The 13,384-nt window shown below is 41.8% G+C and overlaps 1 protein-coding gene, 1 non-coding gene and 1 pseudogene across 2 annotated transcripts; 1 reads left to right on the plus strand and 2 right to left on the minus strand.

Moving 5' to 3' along the window:
• On the plus strand, positions 1–1,157 carry LOC125313748 (annotated as a pseudogene).
• Positions 1,158–5,683: 4,526 nt separating this feature from the next.
• On the minus strand, positions 5,684–5,755 carry TRNAD-GUC. Its single transcript has one exon. It is a non-coding gene; the product is annotated as a tRNA-Asp (tRNA).
• Positions 5,756–8,868: 3,113 nt separating this feature from the next.
• LOC115737269 (gibberellin 3-beta-dioxygenase 1-like) lies at positions 8,869–10,852 on the minus strand. The gene is made up of 2 exons (XM_030669306.2): positions 10,305–10,852; positions 8,869–9,718 (listed from the first exon to the last, which is right to left on the minus strand). The coding sequence occupies exons 1-2, from the start codon at positions 10,787–10,789 to the stop codon at positions 9,091–9,093; spliced, it is 1,113 nt and encodes a 370-aa protein (XP_030525166.1). The 5' UTR covers positions 10,790–10,852; the 3' UTR covers positions 8,869–9,090.
• Positions 10,853–13,384: the final 2,532 nt, after the last annotated feature.

The following is a 13,384-nucleotide window of genomic DNA, read 5'->3' on the forward strand; positions in this document are numbered from 1 at the left end:
ATGGGTTCTCTTATTTCCTCGTTGTTTCGGTCATTGACGTCAACAACAAGGACTTGAAACAAGGGACAAGCGCATGGGCTTTGGCGATGAAACGAGTGTGCCATGGCCTTCAAGAGTTCAGTTGCTTCGTAGCTTGATACGACGGAGTCCCTCCGGAGCATAACGGCGCAATCTTCAAGCCCACCGACGAGTTGTTCGGCCTCCCCACAGAGGTCAAGAGTCAGAATGTCAGCGACAAGCCCTACTGTCGGCCGAGTCTCCCTCATTCCCCTCCACGAAGGCTTGGGAATCAACAACTCACGTAACCGGAAGAAGTCGGCAAATTCACCAAGCTCGTGTGGACCGAGGGGAATGACCACTTCCAGTATCTTGTTAACTGTCGATTCGCTTCATTTTACGCAAACTTTCCTCCCGGGTCGCCTGCTTTACGATATTGTTAACTAACGAGTTGGTTTGTTATGCGATAAGCGAGGTCGCGTACTCTTACTCCATGAAAGTGGCGGAGCTAGATCATATGGTGGTAAGGATGATCTTTGAGAATTACGGTGTGGAGAAACACTACAACTCTATGTCGCTTCCACTAGCTATCTCCTTCAGTTCATGAAGTATAGGGTGCCCGAGACCAGCGATCAGGGCGACAACGCCATACCCCGCCACGCCGACATGACCTCTTGTCTATGCTTCACGAGAAGCACATCAACGACATGGAAATCAAGACCAAGGAAGGCGAGTGGATCGGTTTCGACCTCCCTCCAAACACTTCCGTATTCCTTGCGGGCGATGTAAGCATGGTAAATTGCTTGGCCCTTCCCTATCTAATCATCTAATTAATTCAACGCATGTTTTCAAACATTAGCAATGACTCGAGTTCTCTGTGTATCGGATTTCGACCAGGGATGGAACAACGACAGGATACTTTCACATGATCAACGAGTGGCCATGAAGGCAAGCACCACCCGGTACCCCCTGGGCTTGTTCTCGTTCCTTAGCGGCATGGTTCAAGTGCGTCGAGAGCTTGTCGAAGAGAAACACCTTCTCAAGTATAAGCCATTCGACAACGTGGGGATGATCCATTTCTACGCCTCCGACGAGGGTCGCAACTTGCAAGCATGAGTACACAGTCAAGGCTCTGTGGGATTGAAACTCCGGTCGTTTGATTGAATCATAAGCTCGATAAGCCCCTTGTTATTTATGCAATGGTGTGTTGGCGCGTTATATGGCTCTGCGTTTGTGCTTAATTTTGTGCAATGTTGCTTCAAATGGTGTCTTTTGTATTTCCCATTGTAGAATAGTCATGTTATGAGGACTCTCGCAAGCTTATCATGCCAAAATATTGTTTCTTGTTCTTTTGTAATGAAATCTGATTTAGCCTATGCCGTCGCACAATTTTTCGAATACATCAAATTGTTCTAATAAGCATGTCCATCTGTCGAGGATTCGACATGATTATATTACGAGGTCTTTTCTCCGAAATTAATAAAACTTAAGTAGAGCCTTTTGGACATACTTAAACACTATAATAAGGATAAATAATAAATAGGAGAGTAATTGAACTAGCGAGTTGGGCTTATCCAACTTTAAATGGTCTGATTCCTTTTAGTCGATGGACTTGGAAGAGAGGTCACTTCCTAATCGAAGCCCTTTCGGCAACAAGGAGCAGCAGAAAGAAAGGACTTCTTCAGATCCCCCTGTGATCGAAGAGACTGCGAGTTTAGACGGTGACAGGTATACAATTTTCCTAATTTCCGTCCCTGCATCGTTTCACTTTATAGGGTGAAGGGTTTTCACCTCTAACATGATGAACTTCTAGGGTTCGTTTGTGAAAGATGGTTGCCTGAAAAACTGCAGCCGTCAAGAAATGAATCTCTCATACGAACTATATGCGTGCTTTCGAGTTGAATAATTAAGATAGACCGTGCGAGAGTACGCAAAAGTATAAAAGATACGAATCGAACTACGGTTGAGAAACGGAATAGCCTAGTAAAAGGAACTAGCAAAATAACGATACATAAGAAGAAGAAGTAGCAGAATTTGAACTATTGACATGTACTATCGTATCGAGTTAACCATTTTTTCCTTACTAAGAAATTAAGCTACCAACGAACAAGCTCGTAATGTGTATCTAGTTTTAAACATCTATAAAGGAGCTCTCAATCACAATCAGCCTTTCAGATGCAGCTCGATTGATGACCCAAGTTTAGGTTGATAAAGACATTGATGCTGAGAAAAAAGTAAAACCATTCCAGCTATGGGAAAAAGTACAAAATTACTTCATGAATTATGCCTTTTTGACTTCCTAAAATGAATCCCAGTGGCGTTTATATATATATATATATATATATATATATATATAGAGAGAGAGAGAGAGAGAGAGAGAGAGAGAGAGAGAGAGAGAGAGAGAGAGAGATCAATCACCACCTTAAATAAATCAAATTAATTATACGAACGAAGAAAAGGCAAGTGAGGTTATTGTCGGTTGGTCACCAATAATCTAGCAAAATTATCCAATCAATCCTATATTTATTATATGGATACCAGTTGAGTTCTAAACTTGTCAATTTTACCAATTTTAGTCATAAATTTATTTCGCGAAATTTCAGTGAAATTCCTCTAGTAAATTTTCACCAAAACTCACTGGGGTGGTGGCATGCCACATAGAATGACCGGCGAGGCGATGACTAGACCGTTATATCAGAATTTTCGGGGAAAATTCACCAAAAGGATTGAATTGGAATTTTGGAAGATGTTCAAGACTAAATTGGCGAATTTGAAAAGCTTACGATTGAAGTAACATATGAATAATAGATTTAGGATTGATTGGGTAATTTTCACTTAAGATGCATTTGTTTGAGTGAAAGTGTTTTCCAATAATTGGTTTTCCAAACTTTTCACCAGTTTGGCTCACCAGAAATGACTTAAGTCAATAGAAAATACTTTCCGATTAACTGAAAATTCGTACATAAAATTAGGAAAGTGAATTCGTAATTTGCTGGTCACCCGGCAAGCTAGACCTTATGTGGTCTGTTGCCGGCCGTCGCCGAGGCCTGGCGACCAACGGAGAAAAAGAAAAAATATATAATAAATATAAAATAATACTATAACATAAAACTTTAAAAAAAATTGAAAATCAATTTTTTTCCTCGGATAAAGTCTTGAGATTGAATCATTTTCCAAACAAGAACCAAAACCAAAAAACGTTTTCGGTGACATATTACTAAATAAAGGTAAACAAACCATTTTTCCAGAAAACGATTTTCGGGAAATCATTTTTCTTTTTTTATGGAGTTTTCTCGAAACAAACACACCCAGTAATATTATCTCACGAACACAACACTGGCTACACTCGACATTCTACCCGTCGGTTAGATTTCTCTTTGGCTACTTCACTCAACTTTCTCTTCATCAGTTAGATTTCTCTTTTGATATGAAGGAGCAACCAAAGTGTTTCAAACAAGGCAAACTAATGGTATCCAACAGAACGTAAAAAATACCAAAATCTATTGTATTTGTCTTGGTTCAATCTTAATTTTTTTAATCCGGAGGGGCTGCTTGTTCGATGTGAGATAGATTAAGATAGAGATGTGTATTGAGTCAAAAGAGTAACCGGAATACTTACTAATTGAGTCATAAATCTTTTAATGATTTGTCACTGTAGTCCATCTAGTGAATTTTGGCAAAAAATTACCGACATAGAGGCTGGCCGTCTTATGTGGCACGAATGGGCTGGTACGATCATTATAAGAGGGACCGTACTATCATTATAATGTGAATTTGATTTTAAGTATATGAGTTTGTGTTTCCGAAAATTTAAGTTCCTTTTTCTTTTCTTTTTTTTCATTTGTCGTGGGAGAATGGAAAGGAGGAGAGGGACACATTGAAGACAGAGAAGAGAGGGGTTGGTCTTACGGGTGGGGCCGCTCGCAACACGTGTCTCATGGTAAGTGGACTAGTGCAGAGCTGACGTGGCACAACTTGGTTATGCAATATTTTCTCGTGAACTTCTAATGCATGTCAATGGAAACACACACACAAAAAAAAAACGGAATTCTCTAGGGAGAGAGAGAGTATAGAAAATCTATTGAGATTAGTTTTTTTTTTTTAATGTAATGCTCTATTTGTTTGGCGAAAAATGAGTGATTTGAAAAACACTTTCCTAAATATTGTTACATAGATTACTTGAAATAATTAGTCAATAAAAAATATTTTCACTACCAATAATAATTTGTATCTAAGCATTTGCGTAGAAAATACAAATATATTTCGTTCATTCATTTTTTGCAGGCAATATGCGATAGTTTTTGGAAAGTATGTTTAAAGCCCTCATTTTCTGCGAAACAAATGAAACCTAAAGCATCTTAAGATTGATTAAGTACAGTTATGTGCATGCTAATTCCCTATTCTAAGAGAGACCTTGCCAGCGTACGCCACTCTGAAATGTCCGGTGAGAGTGGGCCTAACTTTTTTTTCATATGTTCAATCAATTGTTACCTCGTCTGCTTCCAAATCAAAACATACACCTAATAATGACGAAAAACCATCCCTAGCCATGTTCAAATCACAATCAAGATCCCAATCCGTCTATTTCTTCGATGTCATACGATCGAAAAGATGCATCCATATGGTACGTAAAGTGAAATTTGATGAACTCAGAGGGTCCTTTTCGCTATCTCGATTACCTACTGAATAAGTTGGACTGTGTTGTGAAGGTGCAATGAACTCCAAGGATCTGCAATTTGAGATCAGGGAAAAGATTATATGAAGTGCATGAAGGTTGTTCAGTTGTCCATATCGCGGTGATAATATATGGTCCCCGTACAACTTGGGAGATACGTAGGGTCATCAATCAAGTGGTAAGCTCCATTTAATAATCAGTGGTCCTAATTAACGCACGCGTCAGCAAGTGCGTTCTCCGCCAAATTTGCAATCTTAACAAGGATTTTCAATCCATGAATCTTACTTAAAAAAAAAAAAAAGTGTCCCATATCAGCAACAAAAAAAACAAATGTATTGCAATGTTCGGTACACGGATTTGGTCCGTGACATGCACAATTAATATTTGGAAATTTGAATGACTTCTTATTCAGTATGTTTGACAAGTGTTGGTGTATCTCTAATTGTAAAGATCCTTAATTGTCAAATTCATAATGGACACTTCTTTTTCAAGAGAGATATCGAAAAAGTCTTAAATCTATTACAATTGTGATAATTCGAGTTCTAAACTTTTTTTGTCAATTATGTCATAAAATTTTTGCAATTGTGTCAATTTAGTCCATTTGACCGATCTAGCTGACGTGGCAAAATTTTAATAATAATTTTTAATTTTTTTAATAATTTCTTTTTCTGTCTCTTTCCCTTTCTTCTCTTTTTTCGGCTTAGGCCGATGGAGGTCGCTGGCCCCTAGACGAGGGGCTGTGAGCCCTCACCAAAGGCTGGTGGCCAGCCCAAAGCATAAAGAAAAAAGATAAAAATAAAAGAAATGCAGAAAAATTATTAAAAGATTGAAAATTATTAAAATTTTGCTATGTCAGTTCTATAAATTACGCTTGTAGAGGTGAGTGGTGGCTCTAACCTAAATTTTGTTCTGAAAATCTGTCGGACCCCTTTGAAGGACTTTTTCCGAAAGGGAATCCATTCTCAAAAGGCCCATTAAAAGTTTTACAGGCCCAAGGAAAAAGCAGAAGAACGCCGTTGCCGGGGATCGAACCCGGGTCTCCCGCGTGACAGGCGGGGATACTCACCACTATACTACAACGACTTGTTTTTGGTCGTTTCTGTGTTCGAACAGTTTTATTTCTTTCGTTTGCGCTTGATATTTGAGCTCTGCTTCTGCAACCGCGTTCGCTCGGTTCGATTGTAGGTTGATGGTGTGATTCATGTGAAGTGGTGAGTATAGCTTTAAGGGACGGTCATCAATAGAGACCTTTAGCAATTCATGAATGGACTTCCTTAATCCACCACTTCTGGAAACAAGTTAATGCTGATGCAAACCTCTCCTGCTCTTCAGCTTTCGAGATTTGCTCTAGGCTTATAGCCTATGGCTATCGGTGTTGGTGATTCTTCGATAAGGAGTGTAATTAGCTCGCTGTTTGATTGATGGGTTCGGATTTTGTGCTGCAATTTGACTCGTCTCGAGAGGACGAACTTCTCCATGTCGGATAGTTTTATGGAAATGAAACTGAATGGCGACAATCAGGTGCTTGCACATTCGAGTGAAAAGCACATGGCCGCTTAGAAGCACCCTAGATGGTCGGCCCCGTGAATTCTTTTGTGTTGTCACTGCTAATAACTTCGAAGCAAGAGTCCTTGCCTTGCATTCAAGAGATGATTCACTGGAATTATGGTATTTTCTGAATACTGATAATGGTAATCTATAACCTGAGGTAGGTTTATTTCAGTGGATCATGTCTCGTCCGATGAAAGAAATGCCCTAGCCATGCTAGTTTCCATTTGTGTGAAAGTCGGCATCCGGTGCTATGGCCGGTAACTTGCTATACACTACCTATTATTCAGCTTCCTAGCTTGTCTTCTTACCATTTTGATTTGCACCGTGATCAACGACTGGCCTCTCTCTGAATTAATTTTCTGTTTTCCTTTCGATGTTAGCTAACGGTACGATGGTTCTTTTTGTTCATCAAATTAATTGTCGCAAGATATCATCATTGAGCCGAGACTCGAGAGTTTAAGCAGCTTCTTTCTTAGTGTGAGGACTAATTGTGGTAATAGGAATTCTAGGTTCTTGAAAATTATTGACAATACATATAATATCTGAACGGAGGCGCTCGAAGCAAAAGTAAATATGTTTCCTACACCTTCCACAATAATTCAGGGACCTTTTGTTGGGTAACAGATGAATGGATTCTTGATCGAAAGAGGTTTGACCTAGTAGAGTCCCTTAGATTAGCTTGCTGCACAATCTCTCTCTTTCTCTCTCTCGATCGATCAAAGATGGCTTTTGCCTAGTCGGAGGAGACAAGGACATAGCTAGTTTCAGATACCAATATTGTATCCATATCTAAGATTCTGCTTTTGCTTTCCCAGAATAGTTGTATGCTTGACTGCTAGCCATCTCTATCAGCTTATACATCAGTATAGCCGATCGATTAGGATGTGATAATTTGGGTGCACACGTTGTGGAAAGATACTGAAATGACTCTAATCTTTGTACTCATCTATATATATAGGGTGCACGGTGAGAAAAGATGGTGAAATGACTCCTATATTTGTACACATAGATGATATCCAATCTTCTGGAGTTGAAATGATTAATTCACAATCAAGATCTTCTTTTTAGATCTCTCGAGAGTGCATGGGTCGAGACTTGACAGACCCGAAAAGATCCCTCGAACAAAATAATCGCGTCCTCGGTTCGTTGTTACGCGCTGTCCACTGATTCCGATACTTGAAGTGCGAACTTTTCGGTGGAAATTTCAATGATTGCAAATGTTTTCGTTTGATGTCCTCTTGTGGAATTACAAGGATGGAGCAATCTGGCTTATCTGTAATGTGGTCAAGGTTGATCACTGTTGCAAATGATGGGCTCAACTCTTTGACAAGTCATGGACTGATGGATGACTTGAAAAGAAAACTATGAACAGTGTGATATTGCCATTAAGCCTTTCCGGTGTTATATTGGCCAGTTAGCATTATTGAGGACCACATAATTAGCATATCTAGATGAAATTCTATGATCGGATCGGACATCCTCTGTTTTCTAAAAATCAATTCTTGATTAATCAAGTCGACGTCACATCTGCTGTTTATGTTTCGCGAGTTCACTGATTTCAGTACGCTTAGTCTAGCATCGGTTCTCAATATTATCGTTACAATTGAAAACTTTTTCGTGATGGCGGATTTAGCGGCGCCTGGTGTAATCAATTGCACCGTTCTCCATCGTCACTATATACTTCTCCCTGAAAGCGGGCTCGCCTTCTTTGATGGCTAATGGATTGTATATATAGATAAGGTGTTTGCTCGTTTCCGTTCTCAACCCAAGTTTTTCCAGTTCCTACACCATCGTCATTCCAAAGTGGCTGATTCTTTGTATAGACAGACAAATTTACTTGCACGCACCGATTAGACAGTATCAACATATCTTTTGGAAATGAGGAGGGCCAAGTCTCACATCAGATTTGCATATTGCTTTGCTTCTTTTGGTCCAGCTTACAATATATGCTGCTAATGCCAGGCGCCGAAATAGAGAAGGAGACAAATCTCAACGGTAAAAGCCGAGCCGCGCCGGCCCATCCGAAGGCGGGATCCTGATTGCAATTAGGCCACACCTGTGTCACCAAGCGCATGGCTTGCCCTCTGGCACAGGACATTGTCATCTTCTTCCTGATATTGCAATGCCAGCAACACCATTCGTTATTTTAACAGCAAGAGATGGAAAGATGCAGATGGATATAACATGAGAAAACACACAATCTTTTGGGGGGCAGCTGTTATCCTTGTCCAATTAACTCTGCACAATTATGGCCTCTTTGGTTCTTTCTCTGACTTTTCCATCGATTTATGAGAAATGATTGAGGGGTCTCTCGTCCTTTTGCCCTTTTGATTTCATTTTTTTTTCTTTTACTATTTCTTGGGGACCCTTTTCCTTGTTTTTCTTCTCTCTTTTGTCTTTTCCTCTCCCTATAATCTTCCAAAGCTTCAGCTAATGATTTATGCATCTTTATTTTGATCAGTGTCTTATTCACTGGAGAGAGGATCTTCCTTCATATCCGGGGCAAAAAGGAGAGTGTCGGTTTGCGTGTCGTGTACCTGAAAATATTCAATTGGCCAATTTCCTTTGGCCTCTCTCTCTCTCTCTCTCTCTCTCTCTCTCTCTTGCCACAAAAGGACAAAAGAACACGACAGTGACTCTCTTTTTCTGCAAACCCCGCTTATGTTTGATTTGATGTACTTATCTTCTTCTTCGGACACTGTTTTTGGGAACCTTGGTGTTCCTCGGTGACACACCTCCCGAGGCCTCCGATAAATTGGATTCCATAGCATCTTGTCAATCAATCAATACCCAAATGAAAGAAATGGCAAAAAATTTAAGTGGAACTAATGACAATAGTAATCTCAGCATTCTCATTTGTCTAATGTCTAGCCCACTTTCACTACTTGGTCATTTGCATCTTGCAATTTGTTCATCCGCGTGCAAAGCCGGACCGACGACAGCGCCTTGTCGAAATGCTTCGCCTTGGTGCCGAGGTACTCGCTCCAGGTCACGGGCCGATACAGCGGGGGATTGTTCTGGTCAATCAGTTTCGGCAAGGGCGAGACCTGGACATCGCTTGGAGGGCCGTAGAGGTAAGCCACGGAAAGGCGGTGCTGGGTCCGATTGACGACCGCCCGATGGAGGATGCTCGGGTACAAGCCGTTGGACAATATGTGGAGGAGGTCCCCCACATTGACCACAAGCGCGCCGGGGACCGGAGGGACCGTGACCCATCCGCATCCCTCTTTCAGGACTTGCAAGCCGCTGGTGCCGTTTTGGAAGAGGATGGTGAGAAGGGTCGAGTCAGTGTGTGGGGCAAGACCCATGGCTCGGTCCGGGTCGGGACAAGCCGGGTAAGAATTCAACTGCAACGCGTCGCACGACCCGGCGAAGTCCCCTCTCGGCCCGGCCCACTTGATGTCTCCCTTGCACACGCCTAAGGACCCGAGCATCAACCCCATTAACGTCCCGGCTAGCTTTCTCATCTCTTTCTCGTACTCTTCAATTACATCACTATGGGACAAAAAAAAGAAAATTACATCACTAAGGCAACAGCTAGTAAAAGACAAGGAATCAGAAAAACGAAAGGGAAAAAAAAAAAAAGGACAAAGGCATGGAAACAGCTGTAGAAGATGCTATCATTTTTATGAATATAAAACCAAAGTAAGTGAAAGTGCTGGTGAAATTGATCTTTTCCAAGTGTTTATGATTCTCTTCACTCAATTCTTTTGTGTGGGTCCATGGCTTTCATTGTAATCCCTTGCTAATTGCAAATGGCGTTCATGTTTATTAGTAATAGCACCATCGCAAAGGCACGTGATGAAAGATTTGGCCATAAGCACAAGATTGGCTCAGTGATTAGAGAATGGACATAGACTTTTAGCACGTAGTCCACTTTCTCAAAAGGCAAACTTTTTCACGTTTAAGCCATACGCCTGAGCTTTGACTCGTGCTCATGTCTAGTTCGTAATATTATCGGTGAGGTATTGAGGCGAGGTTTCCTCGTTCTAGAGAAACATATTTTGGCTTTCAGAAAGTAGCAATATGACACAAGAAAGCAGCACAGGACAAATGCACGATGATCACTGAGTGGCGATACCAGAACTCCGCGTGATCGTTTGGCCAAAGTTGGCGAGCGTGCTCAAGCGGAGATCCGACGATGGTGAAGCCCTCGGACCACATTAGCTTGGGGAAGAACGGAGAGATCCGCGCCACACCATAGCCCGGGATGCCGTCGGGCAAGCGAGCCGCCCTGAGCTTCTGTTGCACCGGGAGGGAGAAGAGGTTCTCACCAGCGGACTGGATGCTATCGAGGAGCCTCTCGGGTACGCCGTGGTTGGTGACTTGGAAGACGCCCCAAGTTCTGCACGCGTGGCCTATGAGGTCTAGTGCGCTTGGGCGGTGAAGGTCAATCACCGGCACCGTCGATTCTCGGCCACTCACAGAGTTAGGACAAGGGTGGTCCTCAGGTTGTGTCGTCCATGTATAGGAGTCGGGCAATTCTTTCAGCGAATCGAAGTCTAGGTACTTATGATGCAAGTAGACAGGGTGGTCTTTGTAGGCATCTGAGAGTCTTGAAGGCATGGCGTGTGAGAGCAACAGAGAGAGAGAGAGAGAGAGAGTGATCTTTGAAGAAAAGGGTCCTCTAGAGTATTGTTAATGAGGGAAAGAAGCAGAGGAAGTTTATATAGAGATGATGTAGGAAGAATGACAGTTGTAACTATAGAAAAATGTATTGTTGTGTACGTTCGAAACAAAGAGGGTAAGAGCCGATTTATAGGCTTTACAGAATAACTAAGAAAGGTAATAATATATTACAACGTCGGACTCAATCAATCATAACTAATCAAGGATATCTCCCAATATCTGTCAATAATCTTTGACTTCCATATCTGTCAATATTCTCTATCATCCCCTTAAACTTAAAGGTGACTTAGAAGAAGTCAACTGGAGTTTGGAGAATAATGTATTGTTACGTACGTTCTAAACTAACAGCACAAGAGGCTATCTATAAGCTTTACATAATAACTAAGAAATTTAATGATATATTACAACGTCGGACACAATCAATCGGGGTTAATCAAGGATATTTCTCGATATTGGTCTTGTCAATGATCTCTAGCATCCATGATATCTCTCGATATTTGTGAACAACCTCTAACACCGATATCTCTGCCAATTATCTCAAGCAATGACAAAGGTGGTGAGATTGATTTGGAAGGAGTGGGTGGTCGGAGGGGTTGAGTGGTGCGGAGGGAATTGTTGGGGGAAGAAGACAAGGGAGTGAAGTGCTAGGGAACCTCCCAATTGGACAATGAGAAAGAAACAAAAAAAGAAAAGAAAAGAAGCCACAATGGACCTATCTTTTTGTCTCCAGGAGATTATCAGGCAGGTTTGTTTTTGCTACCGAAACGATAGGTATAGGAATCTATCCAGGAAGACTAAATTCAGACAATGGCCACTAAGGTCATCTGCGAAACCAGTTAAACTTTCGATCGCGAGGGGCAACAAAAGAAAGGTACCTTAGCCTCTCGAAAACCAAAGACCGTTCCATGTAAAGCGAGGGCCTCTCTGTCCGTCCATGTGCCCTTGTCTTGTCCTCATGTAGGAAAAACAAACCATATACCAAAACCCACCCTTCTCTATCTCAGGCCTAATCTCCCCTTCACCACAGGACAAAATGCCCGCCATCCTCAATGGCAATGTGGCCAAATTGCCCTCCCCACCGGCTTGACCTCTCGAAATTGGTGGAAACTCCCCCTCTTGTGCGACGACGCGACGCGACTCGACTCGACTCAACTAGTTCGTCAAGAGGGTCTCTCTTGCCATCAAGAGGCAGGCGATACAGAAGACAAAACATGCATTTTGGGAGAATGTGGGAAGGGCATTCTGGTCCTCGTCGGCCATGAATGGGACTGGGATGAGTGCCTCCGTGCTTTTTCACTTGATATATTTGGCCATTTCCATGTAAAGTAGTAAAGTCTCTTTTGGTATCTTGCGCTTGGATCGAAGTGTCCTTCTGTCCTGTTGCTCTCCAAAGTGGGGCTCCCAGAAATGCACCATTTTCACCTCAACAATGTGCTCTGATGTGTCCCCCAGGTTTTACCTTAATGAAGAATAATTCCACCCGCCGTCCCTCGCGTTTCCGTCTTTTATCCCGGCTACAGGAATTTCACAGCTCTTTTTACCGTAAGGTTTGTCGGATTGATTGAGATTCGAAAATGAAACCATGTCTTAAGAAGTGTATCACTTGATAGGGGATGATAATTACCAAAAAAGCTCTAAAATTGTTGTGCGGAATGCCGATCCAATTCTAAACTTTTCATTTTGGCCAATTTGACCATTTGACCATTCATCGGTGCGGTCGTTCCAGCCAATTATGAACGAAAATTGTTGACGTGACGGTTCGGTCAATCTCGGCTGTCCTACATGGCATGGCCGGTGGTGACATGGATTATGCTTTGCAATTTTTTAATTTTTCTAACTTTTTTCTATTTTCTTTTCTTTCTTTTTTCTATTTTCTTTTTTCCCTATTTCCCTCCGCCGGTGGCCAGGCCTCGGGGATGGTCGACCACAAGCAAGGGCAGGGATGACCTTTGTAAGGAAAGGAAAGGAAAGGAAAGGAAAAATTCAAAAAATCCTAAAAAAATACAAATAATATCCACATCAATGCCAATTGTGGCATGTAAGACAATTGGTGTCTACGTCAATTATTACCGATCAAAATTAACTGAGAGGACTAAATTGGAAAATTTTTAAAAACTAAATTGGCTAAATTGAAAATTTTTTGGCTGAATCGACATCCGTACGATATATGGTGGTCGACGAGGCCACCAAGTGAGGCCTCGCCGGCACCAAGCAAGGGCCATTGGCCTACTCTCGGATTTGGGGTGAGGGTCGCGCCCAACCCTAGATCTAAGCGAGCAAGGGACGTCAAGGCTTCGCTAAGGGCTGGTAAGGGTCGTCGGGCTTCGGGAAGGCCCAAGCAACCTCCGCCAACCCTTCCCGGCAACTATGGCAATGGCCAACGACAACGACTTGGCCACAGACAGCCTGAGTTTATTTTTATTTTTTTGTTTGATTTTAATTTTTTTAGTTTAACTGTTTTATTTTATTTTTTGCTTGAATTTGTTTTTTTATTAAGTTTAGAAGTCCAAGTAGGCTAATATGTTAAATATA

This window comes from Rhodamnia argentea, chromosome 2, assembly GCF_020921035.1.
Source record: "Rhodamnia argentea isolate NSW1041297 chromosome 2, ASM2092103v1, whole genome shotgun sequence".
In the NCBI taxonomy this organism is placed as follows: Eukaryota; Viridiplantae; Streptophyta; class Magnoliopsida; order Myrtales; family Myrtaceae; genus Rhodamnia; species Rhodamnia argentea.